General features: G+C 41.6%; 1 protein-coding gene across 4 annotated transcripts in view; it reads left to right on the forward strand.

The window, feature by feature from the left end:
* The window catches only part of Zzz3 (zinc finger ZZ-type containing 3), a 68,632-nt gene that overhangs the window by 39,755 nt on the left and 14,829 nt on the right, over positions 1 to 14,048 (forward strand). For all 4 annotated transcript variants that reach the window (XR_009058606.1, XM_057793395.1, XM_057793394.1 and 1 more), the window contains one exon: positions 12,485 to 12,623. Coding sequence is in view for 3 of the 4 variants with exons in the window: in XM_057793395.1 (XP_057649378.1) it covers positions 12,485 to 12,623 (139 nt within the window). In the remaining variant the exon portion in view is untranslated. The remainder of the gene's footprint in view (positions 1 to 12,484; positions 12,624 to 14,048) is intronic.

Below are 14,048 nucleotides of genomic sequence, written 5' to 3' on the forward strand. Positions count from 1 at the left end.
GGCCTGCTCTGGTCTTTCTTATGCTGATCTTCCTGACTATCATCCTCTTGTCAACAGAGGGGAACCCTCTTAGTTACGTGAAGTCTCTCTCTTCCCAGAAGGACCGGACCCTGTGTGTGTGCTCTCTTCTAGTGAGCAATGACTGCTGTAATTGTACGTAACAGAACACAAGCTCTGAGAACCTCTTCTGGTTATATAGGAGAGTTTCCATGCCCTCATCCTAGTTCAAAAATCTCAGAAAAATTAGCATACTTCTGGTAATAAAGCCTTCATTTATTTTTTCAGTGCGAAAAATTGATCCTAGGTTTTTATGCATGCTAGGTAAAGTTCTACCACTAACCTACATTCTTATTTGAAATGACTTGCAGCCACAGAACACATTTGAAAGTGATCCGGGTTTTAGGTTTTAAAAGGAAGGTGCACAGGCTGCACAGCCATCGCGCAGTTCATTAAACCTACACATGGGGAGAGTGTTGGCGGGGTGCGTTGAGGGAAGGGTAGTCTGTATGATTGCCTGCTGCCAAACTAGTATTTTACAATGAAATATGAAAAATGAGAATAAAAACACGAAGTCAGTGCATTGTGAGATAAAATTTCTATTATCAAGATGATTTTTAAATGTATTTTTACAGTCTCGAGCTTTGTATATAGGCTTCAGAAAGTGTACAGAAGGGTAAGAGTTTGGTTGAGGTTGTTTGAAGGACTTGAAAGATTAATGGTTGGTCTTTTTATGGGGCTGAGAAGATCAGTGGACAGTCTCTTGCAGGGATCACCTTTGTGTGAGCTGTTTCTCCTGTGGACAGATTCAATCTTGTGTAGCCCACAAGACTGGAGGAATGTTACTGCAGTGGAATATTACTTGGTCAGGAAAAGGGAGCAGTGTCTGGAGAGGTGGCTCAGCAGTTGAGGACACTTGCTCTTGCAGCCCAGATTTGATTCCCCGCACTTACAAGGTCCCTCCCAGCAGTTTGCTCTCTGGTTCAGGAGATGTGACAGACATCTTTTGGTCTCTGCTGGCAGCAGCCATGTGCATAGCACACAGACACGCAGGCACAACATTCATGCGTACAAACAGCAGCAGCAGGAGCTTTAGAAAGCAGTGGGTATTGTGAGTCTTCATGACTGCAATGGCAATGAGCTGGACGCAGTAGTTCCTAGGACTCTGTAGCCACAACAGGTGCTGGGAGTGGGGCAGTGAGAGTCAGCTGTTAGTGGGAGAAGGCTTCCTTTCCAGTGGTGGATGTGCGGGGCTAGTGTAAAGTCGGTGGAGTTGTGCACCTCATCACTTGCTAAAGGTGACTCAGTTATACACCTACATAAAATGCCCCGAGTATTGTGGGAGATAGTTATCATGAATGTTTGAGATAATCTGGGAGACAAGAAGAAAGAAGGACGTTTTTCTTATTTTATGTGTTTACAGATTTACTTGATCTACACTAAGGCATACCTCTATTTTTTGTGTGACCATGTAAAAATAGAAAAACTAACATTTTAGGATTTACTTATTTGTTTTTATGTGCATTGGTGTTTTGCCTACATGATTATCTCTGGGAGGGGGCCAGGTCCCCTGGAGGTGGAGTTAATGTTGTGAGCTGCCATGTGTGTGCTAGCAATTAACCCAGGTCCTCTGGAAGAACAGCCAGTGCTCTCATCCTCTGAACCATCTCTCCAGTCCTAGAAAGTATTGTTTTAACAAGGAAAAGCACTCATTGATGATGGAATGAAGTGTGTAGAAGCCTACCAACATGAGAGTTCAACTGACTTCCAGCAGACTTGAAAGTAACAACTTGTTTGGCTTTAGAAGCCAAATTGTGTGATATATTGAAATACCTTAAATATGGCCTTTTGTCCTCTTAAGTAGAGCAACAAAGTGATCTTGGGAATTACAGATTCGTGAGTGTTTTTTATATTGTAAAGGTATTGTAATTTTAATGATAATGATAAAAAACAAACACTGGGTATTTAAAAGAAAATGGGTGTTTGGGGGAGTAAACACCAACTCCACCACTCTGCAAGGGTAGGGAAGAGGACTGTGTCTAACCAGTTCATAGGATTCCCCTCTCTCTCTCTCTCTCTCTCTCTCTCTCTCTCTCTCTCTCTCTCTCTCTCTCTCTCTCTCTCTCGGGAGAGAGCCCTGCCTTAAGTTTTTCAAGACAGGGCTTGACTGTGTAACAGTCCTGGCTGGCCTTGAACTCATCGCCTGCCTCTGCTTCCCTAATATTGGGAGTAAAGGCATACGCCACCACTGCCCAACTTTAACTCCCCCCCCCCCCCCCGAATTCTTAAGAGCCATGTTACTAGCTTAAAGGGCTCCAAGGTCTACAGGTTAATTGGGAGTGTACTGCAGAGTTCCCAGATGCCCTGCCCGTCTGTTGAGTGCCTTAGGTCAGAATGGGGCGTTAGTTACAATTATGAACTGATTTTACATTATTATTGATGTGTATTCTTTACTATAAATTTCTTAATTTTTAGACCTAATCTTTAATTTTAGAGATATTTGTGAATACTTAAGAATAGTGTTGGTAATTTCTTTTAAAAAATGGATAAATTTATTGAGCAGAAATTCTTATTTCTCTGTGCTTTGAATAAAAACCTATTTTGTAACTTATTTTGTGAAAATTTAGCATTTATATTCCTCCTGTATTTTGTAAAAACTCATTAAACTATTTTTCTCACTAGATTAAATGTGACAACTTTATTTCATGATGTTGGAATCATGGGGATTTTATTTTCATGTTCACATTTCTGCTCTGAGTTGTAATTTTACGATTTGAAAAGGTGTTCATAAAGTAACAGAAATCTGTGTTCTTTTGTGATGCTGGGGACTGAACTAAGTAAGAGTCTTGTGCAAGAAAATGCTCTGCTTGGGAGCCACCTCCACCTCAGTGCTTGTCCTTAAAGTGGCAACTTGGTCCAGCTCTCCTCTTCTGTGGTTGTTACTTTGTTACGGTTACCTAACGTTTTTCTCCTAAAGTGCAGCTTCTTTCACAGCCTGCTATGTGTCCTGACAAATTAATCCCAGAAACAAACAGATAAACTGAGGTATGATTAAGTCTTACTTGATAAACTGTATGGTGGAGAAGAACAGCCTGCCTTCCTCCACAGGATCTGGCCTTGAATTTGTAGCCTGGGCTAGCTCAGGCTTGTGAGCCTTTTGCCGATTACTGTTTATTACTGCTACCGTTGACAGAGAGGTGTTGGTGGAAGAGCTGAGTGGAGAGGTGTACTTGGCTGTTAGAGTGCCTTGGAGGACTGGCTAGAAGACGTGTCATATAGTTATATTTACTCAGAGCTCTCTCTCATATATTTTGACTGATATGAGGGTCTTTTGAAATTTTTGAGGTATTAAAATGGATTATAAAGTCTGCTGAAAAAGATTTTAGTTGTTAGTATTTTTGTTTGCTTGCTTGCTTATTTACTTTTTCTTTTAATGTTTAGTTTTTGCTGTTTTGAAACAGGACTTCACTGTGTGATCCTGGTTGGCCTCCAAATCATGGTCTTCCCTCTGCCTTCCAACCAGCTTGCTGACTTAGAAATTGTTTTATTGCATGTATTCATTTGTGTACATGTCTACATGTTTGTGCATGCACTTGACCTTGGTGTAGGTGTGGAGGTCAGAGGTTAACGATGGGCCCAGGGGATAGAACTCGGTTCCTTAAGCTTGGAGGCAAGCAGCTTTGCCCAGTCACCCACTCAAGGCCTCCTTTAAAGGAAGAGGCGTGGCAGTGCAGTATGGGAGGCTGATGAGTGTTAGTTCTTTTGCTAAACTCGGGGTACTCACTGTATCCTATAAGATCAGGTGTTGACAAACTTGTTCTGAAGTCAGGATTTGGAAGCACAGTGATCTGCAATCACTCAGCTCTGCTTGCAGATTTCTGGAAATGGAAGAATTATTTGTGTTTAATGGTTATGAAGCAGCTAAGCATCTTAATGATGTACTGAAGGCAAAATGTGTTAACTGTAACTCAGAATTGATGAAGGATCATCAGACCCTTTAATTTATTTATGGTCACATGCTGTAAACAGTTGTTAAGTATTCTTGTCTTTTGGCATACATTGTAGCTTTTCTCTTAAGGTATGAAAATTTAATTTTTATTTATCATTTGTTTTAGATTTTATGTTGTACGTATTGGGTGTTTTGCATATTTATGAATATGCATGCATTCTGTGCATGCTTGGTGTCTGCAGAGCCAGAAGAGGATGTCAAATGCCTTAGAACTGGAATTACAGATGCTTGTAAACTAATCTGTGGGGTCTGGGAATCCAAGCCAGGGCCTCTGCAAGAGCATCAAGTGCTCTAAACTGCTGACTCATCTCTCCAGCCCTTCAGATTTGTTTTTAACTGACAATAATCTTATATACTTAGGACTTGCGGCATGGTATTTTGAAATATGTTCTTTACACTATACCAGGTTATGTAAAATATCTTATTCTTAAACTATTCATTTTTTGGCTGACAGCGCTCTAATTCTCTAGCCTACCTGCTCCTGATAACCACTCTGCTTCCATGAAATCTGCTTACCTGGTTCTGCCTATAGCTTGACTGAATTCCTTACCAGAATTGCTCAGACTGAAAGAATTTCAGATTTGCTGATGTTTGTTAATAGATAATGGGGCATGTTGAAATGCATGCAGTTCAAGTCTAAAGGTAAAACTAGTTATATATGTTTTTATGTACAAATTACACACTGCCTGAAGGTAATTTTGTATGATATTTTCAGAGTGTCATGTGTTGACTTTGGCCTGTCTCACATCATCAGGTGAGGTGTAGTGGCCATTGTTAGTGGAATCGGGTACTCACTATGGTTTTGATTTACTTGTCCTAAGATAAGATGCTGTTGAACCAGTTGGCTTTTTGTATATGTTGTTACTTTAGGAAATGTGAAGTCAGGTTATTTGGCCTTTGTGTTTTGTTTGCTTATTTATTTATTTATTTGGTTTTTCAAGACAAGGTTTCTCTGTAGCTTTGAAGTCAGGTTATTTGGCCTTTGTGTTTTGCTTGCTTGCTTGCTTGCTTATTTATTTATTTATTTATTTATTTATTTATTTATTTATTTATTTGGTTTTTCAAGACAAGGTTTCTCTGTAGCTTTGGAGCCTGTCCTGGAACTAGCTCTGTAGACCAGGCTGGTCTCGAACTCACAGAGATCCGCCTGCCTCTGCCTCCTGAGTGCTGGGATCAAAGGCGTGCGCCACCATCGCCCGACTTTGCTTTTTGAGACAATATTTCTTTGTGTATCCTTGACTGTCCTGGAGCCTTGAACTCACAGAGATCTGCCTGCCTCTGCCTCCCAAGAGCTTATTTTTCAATGTGGTTTCTTGTGAGTGAACTGTCTAAATCATTGTGTATTTTGGCTACTAATCATGGTCGTATATGGTATGGAATTTTCTTCCATTCTATAGTTTTTTTTTCTTTCTAAAGGTGATTGTTTCCTTTGCTATATAGAAGATTTAAGGTCTTAATATTTGTTTTCAATTGTTTTTGAGCTGATTTCTATAATTGGTGTGACACTGAGTAATTTAATTCTTCACATGCTTATATTTTGTTAAAGAGAGTACCCCCTTTAGTTGTGTCGTTAACACCTTTTTCAAAGATCAATTGGTCATCGATATACGGCTTTACTTTTCGATTTCTGGTCCATTTATTTCTGTGACTTTCTATGGTAGCACAATTATGTTTTGGTTATGATAGGTAATGTTATCATTTTCAAACAAGGGGTGACCCGAGACTGGTCCCACGAGGGGCAGTGGCAGGCCACCCGAGGCCTCCATGAAGACTCCTTGCTGGTGGGAGACCACCTCGAGTGAGAGACTGACAGATGCGCCATGCAGAGAGAGCTGCGGTATGGAGTTTATTTAGTGGGTTATGGAAGGGGAGGGGAGAAAGAAGTGTGTGTGTGTGTGTGTGTGTGTGTGTGTGTGTGTAGAGGGGGGCAGGGGTAGAAATGACCTCTGCAGAAGAAGGGCAGACAGCTCAGGCTAGAGAGGAGGCAGGAGATCAGCTTGCCTAGGTGGAAAGGGGTATGTGGGAGTGGGTGGAGTGTGTCTCTTAAAGAGACAGGGTGCCCAGGTGACAAACCAGGCCTGCAGATTACAACACAGGTTTGCATAAAAATTGTGTGAGTCTGGATTTCACAAGTAGTATGGGAAAGTTTAACTATTATTTTATAGTTTTCAGTGTAAGGGTTTTTCTATCTTCTTTGTAACTTTTTCCCCAGAGTTTTACATTTTTATGTTTTTTATAAATATAAAAAAAAATTCATTGGAATTGGCTCTATTGGGCATTAAGAGTAGAGTCCACTCCGTGGTCTGGCCTCCAGACTCTCTTTGCAGTGATCTTTCCCACCCCTCTGTTTTCAGTCTGTGTCTTCCCACTCACATGTCTCCTGGAGACAGCAAACGGGTGGCTTCCAGCCCTCCCCTTTAAATGCAGTTAACCTGTTGTTTCTTGTTAGTTCAGCCCTAGCTGGCCTCATGCTTGGGAATCCTCCTACCCTACTTTTCTGAGCTCTGGGATTACAAGTGCATACCACAGTTATTAGCAGGCTGCGTCTTCTAAGAGAGTTAAGACAATTACAGCAGGGTTACTATTGAGGAATGTGTGTTAATTCTTTCACTTTTGTTGTTTTCAGGTTGATTAAGCACTTTGTCTTTTCTTTCCTCCTTACTCATCTTAGATGCTTATTGGGTTATTGATAATGATGTTTGGTTGTTATCTAACTCTCATTAGGTGTTTGTGTGTGTGCGCACTGACATGTCTATACTGCAGCATTCATATGGAGGTCAGAGACATCTTTGAGAGTTGGTTCCAGCCTTCCACATTGCCTGAGGCAGGATCTCTTGGTCATGACATGGTATGCCAGTGCTGGCCCCTAAGCTTCTGTGGGGTGGAATGGCTCTTGTCTCCACCACCCACTTTGCTGTATTTGTGCTGAGTTTACAGATGTGTGCTACCACATCCAGCGTTGAGTTCATAGATCCGAACACCAGTCTCACATTATGCAGAGAACACTTCATCCATGAGCCCCTCCCTCACCGACATTCGTTTGTTCTTAGTGAGATTGAGTCTTCCCTAGTCTTAGGACTTTGTCATCTTTTTCCTCTGTGAGTATCTTCCTTATTCACATTTAGAGGATAGCTTTGCTGACTGTAGTCCTTTTGATTTGCTTATTTCAGTGCTTGAGATATACTAGCCTGTGTTGTCTTGTCTGCTGTTCCTCTGACAGCTTTTTCGATTGTGAGTGACCTGGTACTTTTCTCCTGCAGCACTTTTCTTGTGACTTGCAATTTTAATCGCATTATGATGCAGAGTTCTTTTCTGATTTCATCTGTTGGGTTGGAGCTGCTGCCTATGGTTGGATGTACATTTTTTTCCCAGTGTGGGGTTTTGAATGACAATTTTACTGATTTAATTGTATGTCCTTTAGTCTAGATTCCTCCATATGCAGCAGAGATTAGTTGTGGTTGGGATTGCATTTTTCCAGTTGCTGTCCTGGTGTGATACCTGCCCTGGCTCTCTTAGACCCTGCTGCTCTTTCCTCAGCCTTCAGATGCTTCCTGTTCAGTCTGACTTCCTGAGCTTTCCACACACTGGATCTTCTCCATGCTAGACTTTCTGATTTTCTAGGTTTCTTATCCAAGTCTTGAGTTGAATTCTTCATTCTTCTGTTTACTGAATCATTTTTCAGGTCATTAGTCTTTTATTACATTAGTTTTTCAGTTTTTCAAGACAGGGTTTCTCTGTAGCTTTGGAGCCTGTCCTGGAACTCCCTTTGTAGACCAGGCTGGCCTCGAACTCACAGAGATCCGCCTGCCTCTGCCTCCCGAGTGCTGGGATTAAAGGCGTGCGCCACCACCGCCCGGCTAGTAGAGGAATTCTTAAAAAAAGAAATCTTTAAAAGTACTGAAGGTAATAGAGCACAAAGCCAGGATCTGGTTGTGGTGCCCACACCTGTCATTTTGGCACTGGACTAGGAGCTTTGGGAGAGTCTGGATTGCAGAACCACGGCAAGGGTTTTCTCCAGCCCCCCAGGCTGCTCTGTCTTGGTTCTCTGATGTTGGAGTCTGCCCTGTTGGGGTTGCCTGGGATTGGAGTCTCTTGTGGTTACTGTCGGTTCCTTGCTGCACCAACCAATCTGTGTGTGTGCAGGCTGAAGTCCAGCCAGCCGGTGGGCCAAAATGTGCTTGCTGCACTGTCGTGGCTTCATTAACTTGTTCTTTGTGTGGGGTTGTAGCTGTGCACTGCTGTCTGCTCCTCTTGTGATTGTCAGTGTGTACAGACGAGGACTGAGACACATTTGTGTGCCCTTTACTCACATCTGCCCGTTACTCACTGGTGCCTGTTTCTTTTGTCCCCCTCCCCCTAACATACATATTCAACTTTTTTTTTTCTGAAGTCAGTGGCCATCGGTGCCTAGAGAGCCTGTATGCTCAAAGCTCTAAATAGAATCCTACAACCTGGGGAAAGATGGAAAGATGAGGGTTTTTTTTGTCTTCCTTTTTGTGTTTGTGTTATGTTTTGCTGTGCTAGAGATTGAACCCAAGGCTTTGGGGTGCTAGGCAAGTACTGTGTCTCCAGGTCGCCTCCAGTGCTTGTCCATTCATTGTCTGTATGCATTCGCTCCCCACATGAGAGCACTTCCTTACATGTCTTTAAATACTTAGTATCGTGCCCACCATTTTAATATTGGTGCAATAAAATAATCTACATTCTGTCACAATCTGTATTTAAAATTTTTAATTTATCCCTTCAGTTCCTCTTAACAGCTGTTTTTCTCCCCTGTGAGGGCTAATCCAACATTGTGTGTTAGTTGGATTTGTTTGTAGCACCTTTGTATCCTCCACAGGCATAGAGCAGGGAGGGTGTGGCACACGTCCTCATAGCGAGCTATAGCAAATGCCTGTGCTTTGTGCACAGTGTGATTTCTGTTGCAGTCACTCTGCTCTTCGTATTCGTAGGTAAACACGTGTGTGTGGCTGTGTAGAACTTCATTTATAAATTCAGCCAAGCCGTGGTTGTATAGATTCCTGATACAGACTAGATTTCTGTCTCTCGGTTATCGTTAGGTCTCAGATCCTGACCTGACGACCAGTTTCTCCCAGCATCACTTAGTCCCTACCTGTTAATCAAGTGTAGCTGGCACACCCCGCCCCCTACCCTAAATTTTTCCAGCCCTGTGACTTGGCTGCTCGTAACCCACTGTCCTCTATATAGTCAGCTTTTTTCGTTACTTGCCCTGTTATCCACTCTTTACTCTGCTGGCTTTACCCTCTCTTCTGTCCCTACTCGTCTCAGTGCCTGGCTCAGGGCTCTTCCAGACGTCCTCTACCACACCTAGGAGCAGTCTTGTCCTTCCTTCTTATTTCTTTTTCCCCATTCATCTGATGCTGAAACCTGGGATCAGACCTCAGATCTTCTCGCCGACTATTATTTTGAAGAATTAGACCAAGTTTTTTGGCAGAATGTCTGAAAGCTAGATTTAAAAAAGTTTCCACATTATGTTTTAAGGCTAACCTGTCCATGTGAGCTCCTAAGGTCTTTCAGCCTGGACCCTAGAGAAAGATGCTGCCGCACTCAAACACAAGTTTTCCTCCTTCTCTCCTGTCTCTCCCTCTCAGTGGTGGCTGTACTTGCAGCATCCCTGCCTAGAAAAAACAGTAAAGTACGCTGCCAAGTTACTGCTTCCTTCAGTGCCTTCCCTAGACGTCAGGGTGGCCTGCAGACTGTTCAAATGTTCATGTTTATGAAAGTCAGTAAAGGAATGGTGAAAATAACTCAGAGGAGCTCTAGTCAGATACTGTCCGCTAGCCTGAGAGCTGAACGTCTGGTGCCAGTGTCATAAAGTAAACTGGAGAACTCTAGGTTGGTGTCACCCGGGGATCAGCTTTAGAACTGGGTAGAGTTCTTACAGAATCGGTGCTCAGCTGTCCTGCTGCAAAGTTGTGACTTTTTCATAGGAAGCACGTGTCGTTTTCACAAGTCACTCTGTTTCCTGGGAGGTTAAGGAATAGCCAGAGTGAAGTGTTTTATTGGTTCTGTGGTTTTTCAGGGTGGTTTTTCCCCTCTGTATTGTATTTGGATTCTCTTTAAATATTAGGATTAATACCTGTGGTGAATAGATACCATTCTGCCATCTTCCATTTGAGGCAAGAGTTTTCTTTGTAGTATGCCTTAAGTAACAAATGATACCTGTTTCAAGTTTATGAAACTTAAAATATAGCCATGTCCGGCATATAGTATATAAAATGAATGTTGGGCCTTCTTATGTTTTTGTTGTTTGTATTTTCATATGGGGTCTTAGTCTGTAGGTTAAGCCGCCCTCAAGTTTCCCATCGTTCTGCCTCATCCCTGTCAAGGTCTAATCTATCACATTTGGCCTTTATTACATAATTGTTCATCTATCTTTTCTGTTCAGGCTTATCATTTCTGTTCAGGCTTATCGTCCGCTAAGCAGAGCCTAATGCATCCACAGGTGTGATCTGACCAGGACCATACACTGTTGCTTTCTCTGTTACTTTGGATCAAAGACAGTTCCTTCTCTCTGGGTGTGTCCCCCCCCCCCCCCCCCCCGCTTTCTTCCTCCCTTTCCTTTCTTTTTTGAAACGGGATCTCACTAGGTAGCTGCAGCTGGCCTGTAGCTCACTAACTCGATCATGTTGGCTTCAAACTCAAGAGGTCCGCCTACCTTTATCTCTCAGTTGCTGGGATTAAAGGTGTACTCCATCATACTCAACCCTCCTTCTTTCAAACACAGAAAGTAGGCTGAGCAGTGTGATAGGTCTCAGCTGCATGCCTTGGTCCCTCTCCAGGATGCTGGTCAGTGCTGTTCACTCCTGCACACCCATGACACACACTCTCTCCCTCATTGTTACACCTGAGCTCCACGTCTAATTCGTTTTGGTAGTTGCTAGAGCTTTTAAGAGAGTGCTTTGTTTTCTAACAAGAGGTGGCATTAATGAACAACCGAGTCTTACCTTGAATTCATTCGTGAACTGACTTGTTGGTTTTGCTTTTGAATGTGGAGAAAGCGGAGGTGGGACTGAAAATAGATTATGCCAGACTGGATGTTGCTCCAGTCTATCCAGGGATGCACCTGTAATCCCTCCCAAAGTGGCAAGATCTCCGAGTAAGCTGAGAAATGATTGACGTTGGGCCAGAACACTTGATGTCACATCCCTGTTCTTCTCCAGGTTTTTATTATTCTGGCTTTAAGTATTTATTCTGTGCCTTCTAGTCATTTTGTCTGCATTAAGGAAGCAAAATGAGAGTTCAAAAGTTATGCTTTCATGTCTCCCCCAGCATCTCCTGTACCCCAAGATAGCCTCAAGCTATGTACACAGCCCATACAGTTCTGTTAATGCTCAGCTCGTCATCAGGTTAAACAGAAGCAGGACGACGAGTCTCGTGGCTGCACAGTTTCACTGTAGATGTTTCTGGTGCTTTGTGGCTTCTAACTTACAAGACTTGCTCTGCTTCTGATTGGCCAAAACATCAGACAGTTGCTTATTCAAGAAATACTTTCTGAGCATCTGTATGCTGGGAAGTGCATTATACCTTGCCTGAATAAGAAAGGTAAACTAACCGGATATATTTTCTGTTATGGAGTCACAGTCTGTTGAGAAACGAAATATATTTGGACCATAAAGGAAAGCTGCTCAGTTGATATTTTAAGGACACAGCCTTTTACTTTAAAGTGAGTTTCAAGTGACTTTGTAATTATTTCTGTGAAAAGCTTCTGCATATTCAAGGCTTTGGGATTACTCATTTCTATGTGTATTTATATACAACTCAGCATTCCAGACTCAGGACAGTGTTAGCAAAAAGACTCAAAATGAGAATGAACTGGTTAATGTTTCTCTACTGTACTGAGGTTCCAGGATGATAAATACATTGATGATGTGGTTGAAATTGATGTTTGCTATTTTAAGAGAACCTTTGCAGATAGGGAAATAAAAATGCCTTCAGCAGTTGCCTTTGTCTTGAGTGCTGGAGAAGGAAGGGTGAGGAGATGCTCGAGCAGATGAGAACCTGTGACCTACTACCATATCAGCCTGTGGGCCACTGGCTTTGGGAAGAAAATGTGCCTTAGATGTTATGTCCTGCACAGTGTAGCCAGAGGGCTGCCTTTGCTGCCTCGTTTCCTTGTGTGAAATTATGTGATTTTACTTTTATTAAGAAGTTTCTTAAAACTTTGGTTGCTGGAATGTCAGAATGCTTTCTTATTTTCTGAACTCATTCAAGGTTCAAGAATTAGAAGGTTTAAGATGGGGAAGAAGGCTTTGCTTTCTCTAACTGATGTTTTCTGACTAGGTACTTCGTAACTCAGGAAGACCTCATTTATTCCCAGTAATATGTTTTACTAAACTCTTTCAGGTAACTTGAAAAAGACTGTGTGACTTCATATACAGTAGATGATAACTTGAACTCGGTTTTTAGTTATTGTTATCAGTAGAAAACTCTAGTGAGCTCTCTCTTTATCTCCAGTTACCAGAGACTGCTGCAGACCATTGCTGTCCTTGAGGCTCAGCGTTCTCAAGCAGTCCAAGACCTGGAAAGTTTAGGCAAACACCAGAGAGAAGCACTAAAAAATCCTATTGGATTTGTGGAAAAACTCCAGAAGAAGGTACCAAAAAAAAAGTACTTTGGTACTTTTAAACATTGATTGGAATATACTTGGTAATTTAAGATAATTATGTTTTTTCTGTGAGTCTGTCTGTGCTTTAAGAATATATAATTCCACCCCGCCCCCACTTCCAAGTTAGTGATTGCACAGTGAGATTTGCCCAGGAGAAGAGAACTTATTGTTTGGACAGAGCTATGTGCTCACTCCTCCTCTGTCCTCCGCGCATCACTTCCTCCTCCTGCTTCCAGGGCTCTAGGATGTGGAACTGAGCCTGGTGCAGAGCATTTATTAATTATTAACTGCTTTTGTTTGGGTTGCATTTGCTACTGAGAGAAAAAGCAAATGTTTATAGAGGTAACACAGAAATTTATTTTACGTGTTAAAGGCATAGGCATAACCAAATCCATGAAGAGAACTATGAATTTCATTTAATTTTGAAAAAGCCTTTTTTCCCCTTTAGTGTGAAACTAACTAGTTTTCTCTTTTACTTAAACAAACTTTAACAGTGAGCCATTCAGATGTACACTTAAGTGACTCAAACTAGGGAGCCCCTTAACTGATATGTGTGTCTACGCACAAGTACGTTGTGTGTGGGTGTTGCTCTTTGGTCTGGGCTGGAACCAAGTGCTCTGCTACCACTGAAGCTTGCTTAATAGATTCGAAAGCCTCGTATTAGCATTGTGTGAAAACATGAAAATAAAATCAATATGTAATGGACTCAGGGTAACTGAGATGTCATTAATGTACTGTTCCTTTCTCTGGTTTCAGTAAACACGGCATTTCATGATCAATATATAATCTATGTATTGACTGATTAGAATTGGTTTCAGAGCTATATTGTACCTTCTGTTAGATAAGGCTCCCTTGGTCCAGAATGGTGCAAATTTAAAATCTCAAAACTTGGCTGAAGAATGAGGCTCCTGAGTAGAAGGTCATCCTCAAATTTACCCATCAGATTTGAGGTCACCGTGTGCTAGAAGAGACACGGTTCAAAGAGATTAAAAAAAAAAAAAAAAACAAAAAAAAAAAACAAAAACCTAAACAACAGCCTGAGATCTTACAATAAATAAATGGAAAATATCTCCATCTTTTATCATTATTACACAGTTTGCTCTAGCACAAAGACATCATTCTCAAAATGGCAGTTTTGGGCAAATTAAATTACAACTGTTAGAGAAATAATGTATCAACTTTAATGTAACTTTGAATGCATTCACTTTGTGTCTGGTAAGCAAAAACATGCATTTAGGCATGCTTACTGGATTTATGTGCAGTTGGCTGTTTTTCATTTCCAGGTTTTATTATTTTTTTTTAAATTCAGAAACGGATGTGTTATTGAACATCTTAACTTTTAAAAATATTAAATACAGACACTCAGTAAACAGGCAAGGTTTATGTTGCTTAGGAAGACTTCTTTGTCCTGGA

The sequence above is a fragment of the Chionomys nivalis genome, chromosome 18, assembly GCF_950005125.1.
Source record: "Chionomys nivalis chromosome 18, mChiNiv1.1, whole genome shotgun sequence".
Taxonomy (NCBI): domain Eukaryota; kingdom Metazoa; phylum Chordata; class Mammalia; order Rodentia; family Cricetidae; genus Chionomys; species Chionomys nivalis.